Here is a 20,469-nt window from a genome sequence, read left to right on the forward strand (position 1 = left end):
CGAAAATATTTCTCAACAAGAAAAAGGAGTTCTTTTGTCACCTCTCACAAACTTATTTGTATAGAGAGTTTATTGTTCAAGCAATATTTTCCCTTAGAATTTGTATCGAGAGCAATGAACAAACAAATAGATTGATGTAAGATTTAAAACTTATTTAAAGTTGCCATGCAAAGCAAGCAAGGCAGCTTGTACAAAGCATTTATACTGGGTCGGTACAATTACAACTATAACTTTGGCTCCCGCTGTTCAAAAATATTTGATGTAACTATATAGAAAAAATTGCTAATTTCTATGTTATGATGAATCTAATGAAGTTAATTTTGTGTTTTAGATGTTGGTATATTTTTCTACATACTTGGTCAAACTTAAAGAGGTTTAACTTAAGACAAACCTAGAACTTCCAATATGTTGGAACAGAGTCTGTTTCAGTCCCAGCATATTGGAGGACCATACATCAGAATCGCTGGAGTTGGAACAAAAGACTTTGCTTACTCTTCTGCCCCATCTGCTGGGTAACAACAGTGCCCACATATTCCATCTCTAGGCTGTCAATGTCATTGTTGCTGGAATTTCCACACGGCGCCCCTTGTTCCACGCACAAGTGGCATTTGACAGGACTGGGTTGCAGCAAGTATATGCAACCACAACAACACGGCATAGTGTTCCATTAAATCAACCATATAGTAGATCAGCAATATTTCCATGACCGTGACAATTTTTTAGCTGCAAAAAAGAAAAACAACCATATGTTCGCGTGCTTGGCGGTGCGCAGACCTGAAGGAGGGAATATGACAGGCTATGCAACAATTCAAATATGTGTGAATTTCTGTTGCCTAGCTAGTTTCTTTGGCATGCTCAACTTTGTTCATTAGAGATTGGTCAACCTGCAGGAGAGATGTTGCTGTAATCTAAAACTGTATTTCAATGAACAAGGTGATGAAATTGGGGAGCTGAGTCCGTTTCAAGAAAAAATAAAAATTGGGGAGCTGAGTTGTGCCTCTGTTATCCAGCAAAACAAAAACAAAAAACTTGCCTTATCTGTCCCACCGGAATCAGAACGTTTATCAGCGACAATGCTCATCCATAATGCATGTTACTGACAGCAAAATGAAATACATTTTTTCTCTAAAAATGTTTCTCAACAAGAAAAAGGCGGCCTTTTGTCACCTCTCACAAACTTATTTGTATCAAGAATCTACTCTTGAAGCAACATTTTCCATCAGAATTTATCGAGAGTAATGAACAAACAAATAGATGGATGTAAGATTTCAAACTTATTTGAGGTTCCTCTGCACAGCAAGCAAGGCAGTTTGTACAAAGCATTTATACTGGGTTCGTACTGTTACAACCATAACTTTTACAGATAAGTGCATCACTCCATGATACATACATATAAATACATAATTTATTGCAGCACACATCGTATATATATACATCACACATCATCTTCCTCTGACACCGCGGTCAAGTCTTCCTCTGAGACCGCCCTCAGCTCAGAAGTGAACTGGTAAGAGTCCTCCACATGGATGTGCCCTTCGTCACAGAAAAACGGCCTCGAAGGCATCTGCAGGCCATCAGCCCCAGCCTCCAGAATCTCAATAACCTCGCTCATCGTTGGCCGATCACGAGACCTCATCTGAATACACCATAGTCCGACAACACACAACTTCTTCTCTAGCTCGTGCATGTCGGCAGCAACTGGAGATATCTCGCCCGCTTCTTCCTGAGTCAGCTGGTCGTACACCCATGATGGGTAGTACGCCTGGCTTGAGGACCCCATGTTTGGATCAGCATTCCTTCTCCCGCCGGCCATCTCCAGCAGCAGCATCCCAAAGCTGTACACGTCAGATTTGCTGGATATGACACCAAAGCTCCGGGATATCATCTCAGGGGCTATGTAGCCGACGGTTCCCCTCATGGCGCTCAAAGGCACGAAACTGTCGCCCCTCGGGTACAGTTTGGCGAGCCCGAAATCGGCGACCTTCGGGACGAAATTGCTGTCGAGAAGGATGTTGTGCGGCTTGATATCAAAGTGTAGAATCTGCATGTCGCACCCCTGGTGTAGATAGTTGATCCCCCTAGCAATGCCCAGAGCGATCTCGTTGAGCTTGTCCCATGAGAAGCTCTTCTCAGCAGAGAAGATGTACTTGTCCAGAGAACCATGGGGCATATACTCGTAGACTAAGGCCCTTCTCATTTCCTCCGAGCAAAATCCCACCAAACGCACAATGTTGACGTGGTGGATCCTGCCGATGGTGGAGACCTCGCTGATAAAATCATCTCCATTGCAGTTTGAGTTGCCCTCTAGCATCTTCACGGCGACATGAACATCCCCTGGAAGTAGCACACCCTTGTACACGGAGCCGTAGCCCCCTTGGCCCAATTTATCTCTGAAATGGCTTGTGACTGCAACGATGTCTGCGTAGGCGTACCTTGTCGGGCCAATCATTTGTTGAATCCTGAGGAACTTCTCAACTGCATCAATTATGATCCTTGTTTTCCAGTACTTGTAGGCTACGAATATCCATACAGCTAGGGGCGCCAACAATAACCTGCATAGTACTGCCCAACGAGTCGACGGATATTGATGCAAGTTAGATGAACGTGTAAGCATATGTTTACGTGCAAGATGTGGCCATGATGATTAAAAGCATGTAGACAAACTGAAAGGTAAAAAGCATGTAACAATCACGTACCAAAATGGAACTTGGTGATAGCAATAGCAGATAATATGGCTATAACAACCAAAATTGATTGTGTTGTATAGTAGGGATTGAGTGATTTATAAGCCACACATTGATAGAAGTGCATCTCACTCCAGAAGAAAGCATGAGTCCAACTCACGATGCTTGCATCAGATATTTGCTCCTTGAAGTAGCTGCAAATTGTACCATTGTAAAGAAATGCATTCAGAAGGAAACCCACTTCTTTGATAGGGTAAAATGCACTTGCACAACTGATTTGATCACATTTGTGCAGAACAAAAAGGTGATGTGGCCAGACCAATGATGTGCCGGGCCAAAGGTCTGGACCGGTGGGTTAAAAAAAACTAGTCCAGAGTGCAATAAGTAATTGAATGCATGGTGTTGTGTGCATAGGAAACTGAACCCCAGTGTTTTGTACAATATAATTATACTTCTTGAGGTCATGTCAATTCTTTAAAGACATAGGGAGGAAAGAAACTAAATTTGCGAGGAATAAGAACCACTCGGTGATCACCTGATTGTATTGTTGCGGCATAAATTGATGGTCCTAGAGACAGAAGCCTTCCCGGCATTGGTATCCACAGGAAATCGTACAGTAAACCCTTTACTTATGAATTGTGTCATATCTGCATAACTTGCAGTCCGTAGCTGTAGCCAATCAGAATAATTATTGTCCGCAAATGGAATCGTGCCCAAGTATCCACAGTAAGGTTCAAGATCTTCAACCATACAAGACATGTACTCAGACACCCAGACATAAACATGTGAATTGCTGGCACTCAGGCAAGCAACCGGCTTGTACGCACTATTATTCGTTACTGCTCGGGAACAATTAGTAAAACATGCTCTGTAGTAGCTTTGAGTGGCCAAATACCAAAAGCCAGGTGGTGAAATTGAACCAATTCCATAGTCTCCAACGTAAGGAACATGATTCCACGGTGGAAGAGGGCAGGTGCTACGGGTATTGAAGTTGGGATCCATGACCCAGAAGTAGTAACCGGTGTAGTTGATGGCAGTCACATAGTATGTTCCTGTGTTGATGTGAATTGTAGCCTTGCTACTGGTACAACCCAGCTCGTATGCTTCAACACCGCACTCAAGAGGATCACCTCGCCGACGGAAAGGAGGCAATATGTCTTGAAGATGCCCACAGGAGAAAGGTGAGCACCCATAATCTCCTCCCTGGACATGATCTGCTGCAAAAACTGCAACGAGGGAGAAGACAGTTAAGGATTGTAGGGTAATAGAATGATGAGATGCACCAGGGTTCCCCATGAAAGCTTCACACATGCACTATGGACTTGATATCCTAGTTATGTTATAGAGTACCAAGGGGGGCAAGGAATCGACATCAACTAGTTGATCATATCCAGCTGTATATACCAATTAATAGTGTGGTTGGGATACTGATTATGACTTCATTGGTATATACATGAAGTTCGGAATAAGAGGAAGATATTTCTCCCCCATTGTGTAGCCAGGAACGAAAGACGACTCAGGCTTGGAGTCTTCTGTCCCGTGGTCGTTTTCTCCAGAGATGACATACAAGAACTTTCAGGCAATGCAAAATACCAATTGACACATATTTATTGCTCATGGCCGTTTTGTCCAGAGATGACAGTGACAACATACAAGAACTTCCACGCAATGCAAAATGCAAATTGACACATATTTATTGCAAAAATTGCAACGCGGGATAAGGCAGTTAATAGTGTGGTTGGGATACTAATTAGGACTTCATTGGGATATACACGAAGCGCAAAAGAGGAAGATATTCTCAATTGTGTAGCTAGGAACAGAAGACGATACAATCTAGGAGTCTTCTGTCCTGTCACATGGTAATTCATTTTTTCTAGAGATTTTTCACGCCGTGACAGCTGCCAGAGATTATGACTTCATTGGTACATACGCGACGAACAAAAGAAGAGGAGGATATTTCTCTCCCATTGTGTAGCTGGGAACAGTAGATGACTCAGGCTTGGAGTCTCCCATATTTCTCTCACATAACATGATAATTCATTTTCTCCAGAGATGACAATGACAACATACAAGAACTTCCACACGATGCAAAATGCCAATCGACACACATTTATTGCTCATGCAACAAGGGACTGGACTGAAGCAAGTCTGCAATCACACTCAAACCACTAGAACATGGCAGGCGTTAGCATTTGAAATCTACTCCTCAGGCATAATAACTATGAGCAGAGCACAACTCTCACTGCTCGATCAGGACATTTCTCCCTCTCGGTTGCAGAAGCATAGAAAGATGAGTAAATTACTTGTCATAGCCCTCCTGCTGCTGCCTCTGATCAACCACGGAATCGACTTGGCCACGGCATGGGATGATCAAGATTTCTTCAAATACTGCCCACCTTCCAACTGCAGCCAACATGGCCCAATGATCAGGTACCCTTCCTGCCTTGAGTCCAGCAATGCATCAGCAGCAGCAGCAGCATCATGTGGATGTAGCAGCACGGATGGATCAATCTGGAAGTTAGCATGCTCTGGTCAAGACACCATCCTAGTTCACCCAGTTCTTGGCTCATACAGTGTCAGTGCCATAGATTACAGACGTTCTTCGGTGAAGCTCATCCCGCTTGTAGACCCCTGTTTGATGCTACAGCAGAAGCTCGCCATCTCCAGAAGCTGGTCGTCTCGACAAGTTGATGTTATCGACGGCATGCAGCTGCCTGATCGGCAATTCTCAATTTGGTCAGATATGTATGCAAGCCTGGTATGCTGTTCAAGCGAGTTCACACCTGCTGCAGCCGAAAGCATTGCTGGCCCAGTATCCTGCCTTAGCAACACAACCCACTTCTTTTATTTGGTGTCTGGTTATAAAGACATGTCCAGTCTTCCATTGGACTGCAAGGTTTTCCCAGTCTCAGATGGCGTCGGTGGCCGCCTGATACCCATGTATAAATTTGAGGACCGAATATCAGACACATTCTTCTCACTGTCCTTCAAGGAAAGCGCAGAAAAAATGCTCAGTTTTTCTGAGACGACAGTGTATTGGTTTGGTGGCAATTGCATGCTATGTGAACTCAGTGGGCAACGCTGCGCGTTCAGCTCAGAAAGGAATGAACAATTCTGCATACCTGACCCTCATGGTATGTTCAGTTATAACAGTCAAAACTATATATTAAGATTTTACTATACAATTTACTCATTCTACAGTTCCATGTGTTCGAATCTCCATGAGACTTTCTGTCAACTAATTTTCTTTCAAACATAGGATGACAAATCCTGCTCGAGCAATCAAACTGAAGGACCCGGTAAAAAAATGTGAGAAATAATCAACCAGGGGAAAAAAATTAAGTTTTGCTCATCATTCAAACACTACTGGCCTTACATAATCCGGAACTATCATCATTTATTCTACAATTTTCTTTGCAACACTCAATTAACATGCATGGCTGCACATGCTGCTACGCTTGAGCAGCTACCACCAGCATGCCTACGCCCGCAGGGGGCGACGAGAAACTGGGATTGATGGAATTTGGGCAGGTTTAGAGGGAGCGGTGAGAGCTAGCTAGTCATTTTGGGGAAGTGAATCGGGGAGGCATAAATAGCGTCGTGTATTTGTTCCTCATATATTAGGGCAATGTACTGCAGCCATGGTATACAACACTCAATTTGTCTGTTCTAAAACTTCTTTTAAATATAATTTCTTTCTGCTTATCTCATTCTCTTTCTTGGTATTTGCAGGTTCACGTATCAAAGTCATTGCAGGTACACTGCTCCAACCGAGTCTTTTTAGCTTCAAAATATAATGGAAAAATAAAAGCTTTCAGTTGTACAAATTCTTATTGCTGGTTACACTGACTCTTGACATCCTCTTATCATAACAAATTGTACTAAGTAACGGCTTTTAAATCCTGACGCAATATGCTCATGACGTATTGTTTGCTTATTCAGCTACATCATCGGTGGCCGCATTTGTCGTTCTTTTGGTGACGGTGGCCACTGCACTTTATCTTTCACTCAAGACAAGATATAATGAGGAGATACATTTGAAGGTCGAAATGTTCCTCAAGACATATGGCACATCAAAGCCCACGAGGTACACGTTCTCTGAAGTTAAGAAGATAGCAAGACGGTTCAAGGAAAAGGTGGGGCAGGGAGGATTTGGAAGTGTATACAAAGGTGAGCTGCCAAATGGAGTGCCCGTGGCAGTCAAGATGCTAGAGAACTCTACAGGAGAGGGAGAGGTTTTCATCAACGAAGTTGCAACCATCGGACTAATCCACCATGCCAATATTGTCCGCCTCCTGGGATTTTGTTCCGAAGGAATGAGACGGGCTCTTATTTATGAATTCATGCCTAACGAGTCACTGGAGAAATACATATTCTCTGGTGACTCTAATATTTTTCAGAATCTTCTAGTACCAGAAAAGCTGCTAGATATTGCTTTCGGCATCGCCCGAGGAATGGAGTACTTGCATCAAGGGTGCAACCAGCGCATCCTCCACTTTGACATCAAGCCTCACAATATCTTGCTGGACTTCAACTTCAATCCAAAGATCTCAGACTTCGGCCTTGCAAAGTTGTGTGCAAGGGACCAAAGCATCGTCACCTTAACTGCAGCAAGAGGCACAATGGGCTATATTGCACCAGAGCTATATTCTCGGAACTTTGGGGGAGTATCGTACAAGTCAGACGTGTACAGTTTCGGAATGCTGGTGCTAGAAATGGTGAGCGGGAAGAGGAATTCAGACCCAAGAATCGGGAGCCAGGACGATGTTTACCTCCCAGAGTGGATCTACGAGAAAGTGATTAATGGGGAGGAGTTGGTGCTTACTTTGGAAATGACTCAAGAAGAGAAAGAGAAGGTGAAGCAGCTGGCTATGGTGGCACTGTGGTGCATCCAGTGGAACCCGAGAAACCGTCCCTCGATGACAAAGGTCGTTAACATGCTAACAGGGAGGTTGCAGAGTCTGCAGATGCCCCCGAAGCCTTTCGTCTCATATGAAAATGAACCTATGCCATAAATCAAAACAGGGACTACCATACTCTACCAACATTCAGGGACTGCCATACTCTGTCAACACTGTGTTTCGATACTTTTAGTCCATATTAGGTCTGGAGATGTATGAACAATCACTGGTCACTACCATGTAATATAGTACTCTACTGGTTATTTGCAAGATACACGATTCACAGTTGGGCTTGTATTTTAACAGCTGCTCCCATATTATTTATCTCCAAAAGTGGCGAATAGCATTGTGTGCAGTTCAATACTCCGTTGATTACCTTAATCATTCGGTCTCCGCACCCATATTTCCAGTCCGTCCACATCGGACAGTTACTGAATCTCCTCTTCGCAGCATGTAGTGATATCTGACAGAGCTTTCCCTCTCCGGCACAAGGTGAATGTGATCCACATTCACTTATTTCACTCATCTCATCTGCAGATCAGATAAAATGCCACCAATGAATCGAAAATCCACACCAAATCGAGCTTAATGGATGATAAAATGCCACCCACCACAATATTTCTCAAAAAAAAAACCACCATGATGATCCGTCGGCTGGCACCGGCCGAATCGTCGTCTCCTTCTACCCATGGATGACGTTGATGTCGCTGTCGCCCCGTCCTCGCCGTAGTTGACCACACATGACTTAAATGGGTCACAACCACCACGGCCCATTAACATAGATACTTTTTATTTATTTATTTCCTTTCGTGGAATTGTTTTGAAAATATAAATTATAATCCAATCTATAATAAAAAGGAGTAAGAACATTCATTTAAAAAAAATATTTAAACATAAAAAACATTTGCTTTCAAATTTTCATCTTTTAAATAAAACTTAATGCAATTGAAACAATGTTCATGTATATTAAAAAGTATTAATGTAATTTTCATATTTGTTCATACCTTTTTTAGAAAAAAACATATACTTTTAAAATGTGTTCAAACATCATGTAAATAAAAAAATGTTGACCTGTTTGAAAAGGATGCTCTTATAATTTTAACAAATGTTCATGTAATTTAAAAACATGTGCATGTATTTAAAAAGATAGTCATGCATTTCTCTATAAATGTGTGTATTTCTTTTGCACAAGAAATATATAGAGAAAGAAAATGGAACATGGAAGGAAAGAGCAAAAAAGAAAGAAAAGAAAAAGGAAAGGGAAAACCCGAAGAATGTAAGAAGAAAACACCGAAAATACCAACAGGGTAAACCAAAAAGACAAACACAAACCGAAAACCCGGTACACGCAGCACAAAAAATGTGCCTTGGTCCGTGTAGGTCACTCTGCGGGTGATTCCTGTGCTATATACTTCTGCAGTCCATCTTCTTTGTATAAGAGGTTATCATGATCAAACTTGTTTGAACAACGGAGGACGAGTGTACATCTAAGCTCCCAGACTTGTTGAATTTTGATAGGAATTGTTGGATATTGTCTTTACACACTATCCAACACAAATATGGTCACCAAGTTCAGTACTCATCATCCAATCAAACTCCATTAATCTTGATGGGGTCTGATATATGTATAATTATATAGAAGCTCAAAAAAATATAAATGTATAAAGTACTAAAACTTAAGTATTTAGATTACACAATAAAGTTTAATTAACTACGACTAGGACTGGTCCAATCTTGCCTTCCAAACAACATACATGCACACAACCACATATATATCATGCATCTACCTATGTTTTAATTGACCTCGTGTCATATCCCAAGGACACGAGGTGCCCGTACATCATCTGGTTCCACGTGTCCGGCACACCCGGTAGGCACCAGTGGCTGCAATCCTCTGGCGCATCCGATGGTGTCTCAGGCTCCCGGTGCCGCGACGGATGTCCGTCCCTCCTCAAGCCCGTCATGTACGTTATGTTCAAGAAAACCGCATCATTGTTCATCCCATGTCGTCTACTCATGCTCCGTGCCACACTCGAAATCATTGTGTTGATCCACAAGTGCTCCTGCTGGTCACTCTCACTGGCAATCATCGTTAGCGGATCCCATTGGTTCGCGCAGGAGCCACCTGTGTCCCATGTCCCGTTGCCGTAGTGCGATGGAGAATAGCTCCTAAAGAAGATGTAGCTGCTCTTGGAGAGTCGTGGAGTGGTTAGTGCCCAATCTTTCACCGTCTGGAGAGACCGTCGGAATGCTTCCTTGATGTCCGTTGTCATGTTGAACCGATCGCCCACCGTGAAATAGTTTCCACTGCGAGCATGGATTGCAACTCTAGTCAAATAATTAACCATTGTTATAACAATGTAAATATGTACTGCAATAGCTAGCTAATTACATACGATTTGATGGTCTTGTGTAGGTTCCACCAGTGGCCCGTGTTGAGGATGAGCACGTCAGCGCCAGCCCAGCGGGCAGCATGCCGTGGTAGTGCGTCAAGCCGGATGGCCCTCCTGATGGCACCATCTCTCGCCGGAGGGAGGCGGTCGACCATGACGAGCATTGGTGCGCGGTAGTACTCCACGGAGAGGTTGTAGTCCGCAAAGACCATGGAGAGATAGCCTTTGTGCCGGCTCAGAGGCTTCCCGAACTGCTCGTATATCCTCGAACCGGGCGCATGGCGGCAGCGAGCATGCACAACATGGACTCCCACTGGTTGCGGCCAATGGAGTCACCGACGAACACGATCCGGCCGTTCCGGCTCCTCTCCAGCATATCCGTCGCATTGAACCTATAGAACATGATCACATTTCCTTAGAATTCATGGTGGCAGAGACAAGACAAGAACTTTTGTTCTGTAATTAGAGATGTCAACAACAGTGGTTACCGGCGTACTTAGGGAGGCGGCAGCTGCCGCAGCGAGGTTGCCAACGCCAGTGGCGGAAGGAAGAGTCATTCCGCCCATTTTGCACGCAGCGGAAGCCGGGGTCGAGGAACGGGCAGTCCTCCCCGTATGTCATAGCATCCGTGGCGCGGCTCCTCACCCATTTCCCGTCAGCGCAATCGCAGCCACAGGTGGCGGCGTCCTTGGTGCGAGCCGTAGCGCGGCCACCGCCATCATCGCTAATCAGACGTCGAACCCGGAAGAATGGCGCCTGCGTGACGACGATGGAGAGCACAAAGAGGATGAGAAAAATGGAGGAGACTGGAACATCTCTAGCACGCATGTGATGGATCTATGGCTATAGGTGGGTAGTAATTGATGGGTTGAGAGGGGAAGGAGGAGCTGAGAAGTAAGAGTTAGAGAGCGAGCGGTGCTAATGCCACGCCAAGAGCACATGCAAACCTCTCCTTTGCCTGTTGTCCAGCCCTGGTTTGAATATTTCTTAACAAATTAATTAGTTACATTTACATATGACAATAAGAAAGAGCTGGGGGCTACATCCATCATCTTGTTGTGACTGCCTTTCCTGGAGCTGGAAGGATGGATAGTATGTTCTTATATCCAGTCACTGCATGAAAGTTGCATGATCTTTGATTTCAGAATTATTTATTGCATCTACTTTATAGAATGTTCAGTTGTGAACTTGTGATCTTTCCTTACGTAAGTGTGCGTGTGCAACTGACTTGTAATCTTAGGAATTTTCTCGTTCATCCTAGTTAGCAGTCATATATTTATCATCATGTATGAACGAAGATATGAATAAGGTGCACACAACTTCAACGCGCGACTTTTCGTTATTACAATTGTGATGGACTCCTCCATCTCTTATGAGCCGGACCAATAAGGATCGTCAACTATAGGTGTCAAGTCTTAGTGACCACAATAAGCGCTACTAGTGAAAAAAGATGGCCACCAGTCATAGATCGAAGATCTTCAACAAACATAACTCGATCTTCACATTAACATGGGCTTATATCTGGAGACAACACCACTGGAATTGAAGCTCCTAAGTATTACCCCATCCTTCCAGGTTCACGAAGCCCGCACGCATTTTGAAATTTTAACTTTGGTCATCAATAAGAGCAATAAGAGTTACGAAGTTGTACAGTTGAAAATGTCTTTAAATGTAACACAAAATGTTCATCAGTTTCAACGAAAATGTCCACCTTATGCTAGAAAATATGCATGTGGTCCAAGAAAAATGCTCCAATCATTGAATTAAAAGTGGTCATCTAGCGTCAGAAAACATGGCACCAGCCACCAACCCAAAACACAAACATTCCAAGTATTCAAAACACAACCAAAAATGTTGTAGAAACTGTTCATGAATGTTGGTAACAAATAAAACAAAATGACATAACAAATAAAAGGTCCATGGAGAACATAAAGAAATGCGAGATAAGAGACAATCAGATCGAAAATGGAAAACACCAACACATCGCCAAGTACATATAGGTGAAAAAAATAGGGACAAAAAAGAAATAAGTAAATATAAATCAAACAAAATGACAAAAAAGAACACCACCACATCATCGAGTATAAGTATAACTAAAAAAGAGGTAAAAGGAACCAAATAACCAAATAGGGAGATGAAAAACAAATAAGAAAAATAAACAAGGTGGGCACATATAACTTGAACCCATGACTTTAATTTCATCAGAATTGTGATGAACCTCTTCCCCACCTGACAGCGATTTTCTGTGGCCGAGCGTCGAATCGTAATGCCCATAGTAAGCACTATACTAGTGAAAACAAATGGCCAGAGCAGTCGAGCATAGATCAATGATCTTCAACAAACATAGCTTGATTTTCATATCAACATGGACCTATATCTCAAGGTGACATCTCAAACCATAAACACCACCCGAACTCCAGCTCCTAGTTATTACCCCCCCCCCCCCATCGTTCTAGGTTCACGAGGACCACATGCATTTTGAATTTTGATCACCAATAATGCCAGTAAAAGTTATGTATCATAAAATTATGCAAGTGAAAACTTTTTTAAATGCAATACAATGACGTTTGCTGCAAGAAATAGTTCAAGAAAACAATTCCAGTTGTAATACTTCCTCTAGCATCAGAAAGCATGCTACTAGCTCAAGAAATGTTGTCCAAAATACAACCTAGAGTGTTTCTGAATTTTTCATCGATGTTGGTAAACAAATAAAACACGATGGAAAAACAAATCAAACACCCACGGAACACATAAAGAAATGTTAGGCATGAAACAATCAGACAAAAAATGAAAAAAAAAACACTCAAACACCGAAGCACATATAGGTGAAAAGGAAGGAAAAGAAAAAGGCAGCAAAAAATAAAATAGAAAACAAAAAAGAAACACTCGCTCCAATCCATATTAATTATCGCTATTTAGGATTGCACTAAATCAGCGACAATTACTATGGATCGGACGGGGTAAGTAAATAAAATCAAACCCAAAATGAGAAAAAAGAACATTACCACGTCATCAAACTAAATAAAAAAAGAAAAAAAGAAACCAAAATAGGGAGATATAAACAAATAAGAAAGCACATAAGTAGAAATAAAAAGCAAGGTGCTGTGCACACAACTTGAACCCACAAGTTCTAATCAGAATTTCGATGAACCTCTTTGCCTCTTATTGAGTCGGCCTGGACTCTTGATGCCCATGCTAAGTCATATCAGTAAAAAAGATGGACAGAGCAGGCAATTTCATTTTTATTTTAGACACAAAATAGTAGGAACTTCCTACTTTGCAAATTTTATATTTCCAAACAATAGTTTGTACATTTGAACAGAAAAGAGAAAAATGAAACAGAATAAGGAAACGAGTCCCTGAAACACCGAGGCCCAGACCGGTAAGGAGATATGTTTCTTTCTCTTGGTTCTAAAGAGGACCAAGATGAGAAGCTAGCTTGTAATTTCAAGGCCCAGACCTTCAAATTCTTTCTGCATCTGCAGAAGCTAGCTTGAACTCCTTCAAAGGCGAAATCATTCCTTCACGTCCAGATGGCCCATGAGATGAGAATAAACAACTCTAGGAAGAATGGCACTGAAATCAGAGGAATTGGATGGTGATTAAGATAAACATTTCATGATTTGTGAAGGACATATAGTAGCGCATTGATTTTTCAAGGTTTCAAATTATCCTCATTTTCACAATTAAACAAATGATGATAGGCAGCGAACATGATGCACATTACAACACCTAGTTACTACAGTAATTACTAAACTGGGGATGTTACAGTAGAACCTCTGCCAGTTCCCATAAAAAAAAGACAATCCCCAAGCTCTCAGACCACACACGAGGTATTAGCTGTACAATTTCTTGCTAATGGTTAGAAAATCACAACCATAAGAAAGTAACTTTGCAGATGAACCCAATAGTTGTGTTTTTATGTTACATCCTCATTAGCTGCTCATCGGGAACAACCAGTTGAAACATGATCATCTTGGCATGAGTGAGGAACTCCCCTCCAGCGCTCAGCTGCTTGGCGTGGAACCCGTGATCACAGTTCATTGCGATGTAGCAGAGCATTTCCAACCATACCATTGTGATCATCTCCCACTGATCAGCAGCCGCTGCTTCACCGTTAAGTAGAAAGGCCACCTTAGCAGCTTTCCCAACTGCTGGACGGACTGGATCTTGAGAGAATCTGTCACTGCGGTATCTCAGGAGGAGGTCCCTCTTATCATAGTTGGCATCTTTCCAAAATTTTCCCATCAACCGTATATAGTCTTCAAATAATGAACGCCCCTCAGCATCAACCATCAAGTCGCACTTGTAGACCAGGTGCACGATGTAATTGGACAGGTGTCGGCTGCAGGTTCTAAGCTTAGAGGGCGTCTCGTCCCGCAGTAGGCATATGTCCGTCACAAAGTGCCAAAGAAAGGCACTTGATACAAGATCCATGCCTTCCAAGATGCCTCTGACTTCCTGTTGAGCTGCACCAAACCTAGAGGAGGAAGAAGTTGCCCACTCGGCACGGAAGCTGGCCAAGTTCAACCTCCTGTAATTCTCACGTAGTTTATCAAGGAACACCTTCTTTACCTCTGGGGAGATGGCAACATGTTTGGTTGTGGCGTCGTCTTGTTGCTTGATGCCCATATGCCACATTATCCATTTCAGCCATCCATATTCCTTTCTCGCCTTCTCCTCTTGGATGATTTCATCGGTCAAGTTGTACTGCTGCAGCTTACCTGACCATTCCAATCTGTTGCTTCCCTGTGCTGGGCGGAGGCGCTTGAGGATGCTAACCACAATTCTTGGACTATGGTCTCCTCTTGGGAATACCTTGTATGGCCAATATGATGTTATGAGCCAGATCAGTATAGAGGATATCTCCAACGCCACAGCACCCACAAGCAATATGTAAGAGATCTTAGAGATGGCAACATCAGCTACTCTGTAGTAGTACTTGCCAGCTTCTGATCGCCTCTTCCCTCCCTTATGATGAACAACAAACAGAGCGAGAGCTGTAGAGTTTATGATAAGGATGGTGAGACGGTGCAACACACAATGGAGGCTTCCAAACTTGGTGTACATGAAGTCATAGATCAACGAGAGTTGGGTCTCAGCAAACTTGTATGCCAAGTTAACTCCCACGTCTGACTTGAGACGATCTCGTTCCTTCTGATCAAAACTAGTCCTGCGAATCTTTTTACTAGTCCTGTTCATGAAATAGTTCATGCTACGATAAAACAGGTCATGAGCCACATCCTTCATGTTAGACGAGAACAATGACCTGATCCTCGGCCCCAGGGTTTTTCTCTGCCCACACAACGGACCCCAAGGCCTGCTTATAGGTCCCCATGAGCCGGCTCTCCCAAGTATCCATATTCTCTCCATATATTTGGCTGTCCCAGAGATGAAGATTAGCACCATGGGAGCCACAAGTTGCTTGTCCCCTTGCCATTGCTTGCCCATGACGTAGATGGCCAGTGCCACCTGGGTGGTGAGGTTGAGCAGGTGCCTCTTCCACAGGGCACAGTCCTCCATGAGTCATGGTGTCCTGCCCTCCAAGATGGAGCAACATGAACGGCGCCCAGAAGAGAACCAGGGGGTCGTCGCCTGAGACACGTGTGAGGCGGCCGAGAACGAAGACCGTGACGATGTCCGCCAACAGGTAGGCGAGCCACAGCAGCAGGATGAGAATGCGGGATCGATGGCGCTTCCTGAACCCCGTGAAGAAGAGGAGGAAGACTTGCAGGGAGAAGCTCACAAGCACCAAGCACTGGATCTCCCACTCGTTCCAGAGCTGCTGGATGCTCGCTACTGTCAGTCTGCAAGAAGCTAAAATACTTTAACTTGCTAAAAGAATCATCTTCAACAAATATAAATTATGTTGATACATTATATTTAATTTTTGAGACCGACCATTTAGTGATCAATTATTTTGCAATCATCCAGCTTTTCTGTGATGTTTCAGTTCTTGCGCACAAATTAGCGCTTGGGTTTATTCATATTTCATGCTATATAATTGAAGATAAACAACTCCCCCAGACTCTACAGATACGTCATTTACTGAAAATACCATATGCGCACGTGTGAAACACACCTAGTTTCCGAAGCCCCATGGCCCCGTTTCATTACCGGAATATTGGAAAGGGAGATCCAGTACATGCGAAGAGTAAAGCAGAAAGAAAAGAAAATCCAAGCAGTAGCACACAGACCACATTCAGCAGCACCCAGACACCAAAAGGGGGTTCAATATAGTTTAAAAAAATGCACATAACCTAATTATTACATTAGTTTTGTCTATACTTCGAATTAAGTAGCTGTTGTGTTGAACTCCAGGAGGGTAGCCATACTGGACATAGATAGAGTGTTGATGATCCTTCAACATCCTCATGTTGCTCAAATAGAGGAACACTCAAAACAGGGCCATATATATGAGGGCACACCTAGAGGATTGCATTAAACTAATGGAATTGATCCCAAAGCCAGTAGGGTGTGCAAGGTCTCACTACCGGAACAGGGCTCGATGCGGACGGCCGAATATATGCCGACGGCCACCGTCGGCCTACTCCATGCTATGCCCACAGCTGACCGCAGGCCGTCGGCGTACAATAGCCGTCGGGCTATCTCAGGATACGCCGACGCCCCCGTCAGCAAAGAAAGGCCGTCGGCTTAGCCCGGGCTATTCCTACAGCTGTCGTCGGCATATATGGGCCGTCGGCATAGCTGCGGGCCGGCACCTGGAGGGGGGAAACAACCGCATCGGGTCTATACGGATGGTACATTGCTCCCAAGTGTTTCTATATATGGGATGACCTACCACAACCGGGTGGTGTGGTGGCATGTCTGAAGAGGCGGCACACGTCTTCAGGGTGTGGCCACTAGTAGAAAACCACCCATTAGTCCCGGTTCGTAAGGGCCTTTAGTCCCGGTTCATGAACCGGGACTAATGGGTTGTTACTAATACCTCCACCCATTAGTCTCGGTTCAATCCAAAACCGGGACCAATGTGCCTCCACGTGGCTCTGTGCGCCCACCCCAGTCAGGGGGCCTTTGGTCCCGGTTGGTGGCACCAACCGGGACCAAAATGCATCCACGCGTCAGCATTTCAGTTGCTGGGGTTTTTGTGTTTTTTTTGAAAGGAGGGGAGGTTGGGGGTTTTGGGGGGTTAATTTAATTAGGTGTTTCATATATTGTGTTAGCTAGCTAATTAATAGAGAGAAGTGTCCTCTCTTATGTCCGTGCTTGGACGCTACGTACTATATATACATAAGTGATTGAGAGAACCATTCAGTACAGAAGTTCGTCATGCATACCGAGAGAAGTGATCGATCGATCTCTCCTTCTCCGAGAGGTTGGTCGAACAACAAGTTTTTGTATCATGTATCCGACGCTACTGGCTACATACATGTACAATATGTATAAGATCTCTTATAATTACGAACCCCTAGCTAGCATTTGAAATCAATTTCCACATGGTATTCTCCGGTTTTACTGATGACGTGGTCAAGAAAGAATCCCGCCAATTCCTCTTGAATTGCTTGCATGCGATCTGGTTCTAGGAGTTCATTCCGCATCTGCCACGTCTAATTTGAAGAAGGGGGTTAATTAATACATATATATGAATGAAACTCAACAGAAATGATGGTGTAATAAAATGAAATTGTGAATATATATTATTGCTTACGCACTTCATATTGTCTTTGAGAGTAGCCCCGCTTGTTTTTCAAAGTCGCGGTGTGGATGAACTCGCACACGTAGTATCCACAGAAATCATTCCCTTCCTCCTGCCACAAGCACTTTACGAGAAATAGAGGTCAATCAAACTGATAATGAAGCATTATAAATGGCATTGATGAAAGTATAGCTATATATAGAATCAACGGGCCGGAGATGCGCGCAACTAGCTAGCCAGTAGTACTTACTTTCGGGTATGTATATCGCAGCTCCTTCGGCAGTCCCGATGCTTCTGCGGTGAACTGTTTCCAAACCCTGCAAGACAAAAAAAATAATTATTATTACTTGAGATATCAGGAAATGAACAAAAAGTTACCGATATGGTGCGATAATTATGATCGATTGAACTTACTTGCTGAGCATTTCAGTCATGTCCGCATAGGTTTTGGGATCTTTCTGTCTCGAGTCTAAGACGGTTACTAGTCCACGCTCAAGCTTAATCTCCAGAAGAATATAGTGGTACCTGCGTACGCATGCATAACTCATCAATTACATTACTATAACCTCGCTTGAGTAATAAGGTAAACCGAATATGCACACGACAGTAACACTCACGGGCCGTTGTAAGGAAAGAGTATGGTATCTTTGTTTTGATTTTTTATCAATGATCGTAGCAAGTTGTCCTCGGCCTCTTTGACGTTCTTTTTAACCAGAAATACATCTATGATATTTGTGTTAATGAACCCAATATCATAAATTTCTTGTTTTTTGCACTCGACGATCTTCAATCTGCATAATATATTGAGGATAATTAATTATAAGTACATGCATGCAATGAAAGAGCCGAGCTATATATAGAGACTTAATAACAGAAATAGTACTTACAGGCAGTAGCAAAAGACCATTAATTTATCGAGAGCCTTTTGATTGAAGAACTCGAAGAACTCCTCAAATGGAACAGTCAACAGATCATTTGCAACGAGATCGTGCTACTCTTTAATATGCAGATACAAAGCATTCTTACCATCAGACTCTCTGCAGGTTTCCATGTACCAATTATGGAATCTTCGCATCATTGTTGTCAGAGATTTTTCATCTTTGACGAGAGGCTTCCCGTACTCGTATCTGTGTCCGTCCACCTTCAAGAAATCAGGAAGTGCATCGTCAGGCAGGTAATCGTCAAGATTGCCATAACCGGCCACCGTCCCCGGAGCATTAGACACATTGAGCGGGGGGCACGATTGCTGTGCTTGTTCGCCGAGCTGGGCAATTTTTTCCCCTTTGCTCGTTGTTTTGACCTTTTAGCACTGACAGTAGTTCCCGACCGCTGGGCTTGGAGATATGTCTGTTCAGTAATGCGCTCATAGTTGGTTCTCGGCGGAGACTTTGGTGGTTTCCTCAGGGCATCGATAGTGCGCTTTGCTTTCACCGGATCTACCTTCTCCTCTGGAGGTGGATGTCTCTTTGCTTTCACCCCTTCAAAGAACTCCTTCACGTGGTCCTGCACAATCGTATTATTTTCCTCCTCGGACCTCTCGTACGGTAACTTCTCTAGAGGCTTGAGAGATGATGGATCGTATTTGTATTGCCTCCCGCCTCTGGTTGTGCTGCTAGACGCCAGAGCAGACGGAGCGGCTGCGGCGTCTGTCTTCTTTCGTGCTTGTTACGAGGCGGAGGAGAAGGAGTACGACGCGCCGGAGCAGCCGGGGCGGCGGTGGGTCTCTTCGCCCTTGCTGGCGAGGCGGAGAAGGAGGATGTTGCTGGCTGCTCGGGAGCGCCGGCGCAGGCGGAGAAGGAGGCGGAGTGCCGCCATGCGCCGGAGAAGGAGGCGGAGTGCCGCCACGCGTGCCCTGATCGTCACTCGCCGAAGGAGGAGGCGGTGGAGGAGGCGGAGTGCCCTGACTCGCCGGAGCAGGAGGAGGAGGCGGAGGCGTCCAGTTCAGAAGGTTGATGAGCTCCTTCTTCCATAGGCATGGAGTCTTCAGAGCAGAACCCAGCCTAGTCTCCCCTTCACCGGTAGGGTGGTCAAGCACGAGGTCCTCAAATCCCTCTGTTATTTCATCCACCATCACCTTAGCATATCCTTTTGGAATCGGCTGGCAGTGATAAGTTGTGCCGGGTCCACTAGGATAAACTTGGCCAACAGCCGCCTTGACCTTCAAATTCATCCATCGCGCCATCATGTGGCAATTTTGAGACTCCGTGATACCATCCACGGGATAGCTGGCAGGAGCCGTCAAGACATGCTCCGGCTGAAGCAGCTCGGTGGAAGGCACGCTGCTTCTCCGCTGAGATGGCGGGGTAGCTTCGGGGGAAGCTTCGACATGTCGTTTGTTGCGATCTGCTGCTTCTCGTTCCTCTTCTCGATCCTCTAGCCCCATTACCCTTCCAAGCAGCGCCTGCATTTGGTCCTGCTCCAGTTTCTTCCTCGTCTCATGGGTTTTGTAACCCCCTGCGTCCGGAAAACCAACCTTCCACGGAATGGAGCCTGGCGTGCCTCGTGTCCGTCCAGGGTGCTTAGGATTCCCAAGGGCCATTGTGAGCTTGTCCTTCTCCCTGTTTGGAAGGAACGTCCCTCGCTGCGCTGCATCGATATAGTGTCGAAGGTTCTTGACTGGTGTTTGCAGTTGCTCGTCCGTCCACTGACACTTCCCTGTTACAGGGTCCAAGGTTCCGCCAGCCCCGAAGAACCAAGTCCGGCAACGGTCTGGCCAGCGCATTGTCTCTGGTTCGATCCCTTTTTCAAGCAGATCATGCTCAGCCTTGGACCACTTAGGCCGGGCTTTGAGGTAGCCACCTGACCCCGTGCGATGGTGAAGCGTCTTCCTCGCA

At 44.4% G+C, this 20,469-nt stretch overlaps 2 protein-coding genes across 2 annotated transcripts; one reads left to right on the forward strand and one right to left on the reverse strand.

Annotated features, from left to right (window-relative positions):
• Positions 1-1,279: 1,279 nt before the first annotated feature.
• LOC119315987 (rust resistance kinase Lr10-like) lies at positions 1,280-4,006 on the reverse strand. Its single transcript, XM_037590403.1, has 3 exons — positions 3,220-4,006; positions 2,697-2,878; positions 1,280-2,562 (listed from the first exon to the last, which is right to left on the reverse strand). The coding sequence occupies exons 1-3, from the start codon at positions 3,993-3,995 to the stop codon at positions 1,436-1,438; spliced, it is 2,085 nt and encodes a 694-aa protein (XP_037446300.1). The 5' UTR covers positions 3,996-4,006; the 3' UTR covers positions 1,280-1,435.
• A 903-nt stretch (positions 4,007-4,909) lies between these two features.
• LOC119315998 (rust resistance kinase Lr10-like) lies at positions 4,910-7,861 on the forward strand. Its single transcript, XM_037590410.1, has 3 exons — positions 4,910-5,818; positions 6,417-6,440; positions 6,627-7,861. The coding sequence occupies exons 1-3, from the start codon at positions 4,975-4,977 to the stop codon at positions 7,697-7,699; spliced, it is 1,941 nt and encodes a 646-aa protein (XP_037446307.1). The 5' UTR covers positions 4,910-4,974; the 3' UTR covers positions 7,700-7,861.
• The last annotated feature ends 12,608 nt before the right edge of the window (positions 7,862-20,469 follow it).

Source organism: Triticum dicoccoides, chromosome 1B (assembly GCF_002162155.2).
Source record: "Triticum dicoccoides isolate Atlit2015 ecotype Zavitan chromosome 1B, WEW_v2.0, whole genome shotgun sequence".
Taxonomy (NCBI): domain Eukaryota; kingdom Viridiplantae; phylum Streptophyta; class Magnoliopsida; order Poales; family Poaceae; genus Triticum; species Triticum dicoccoides.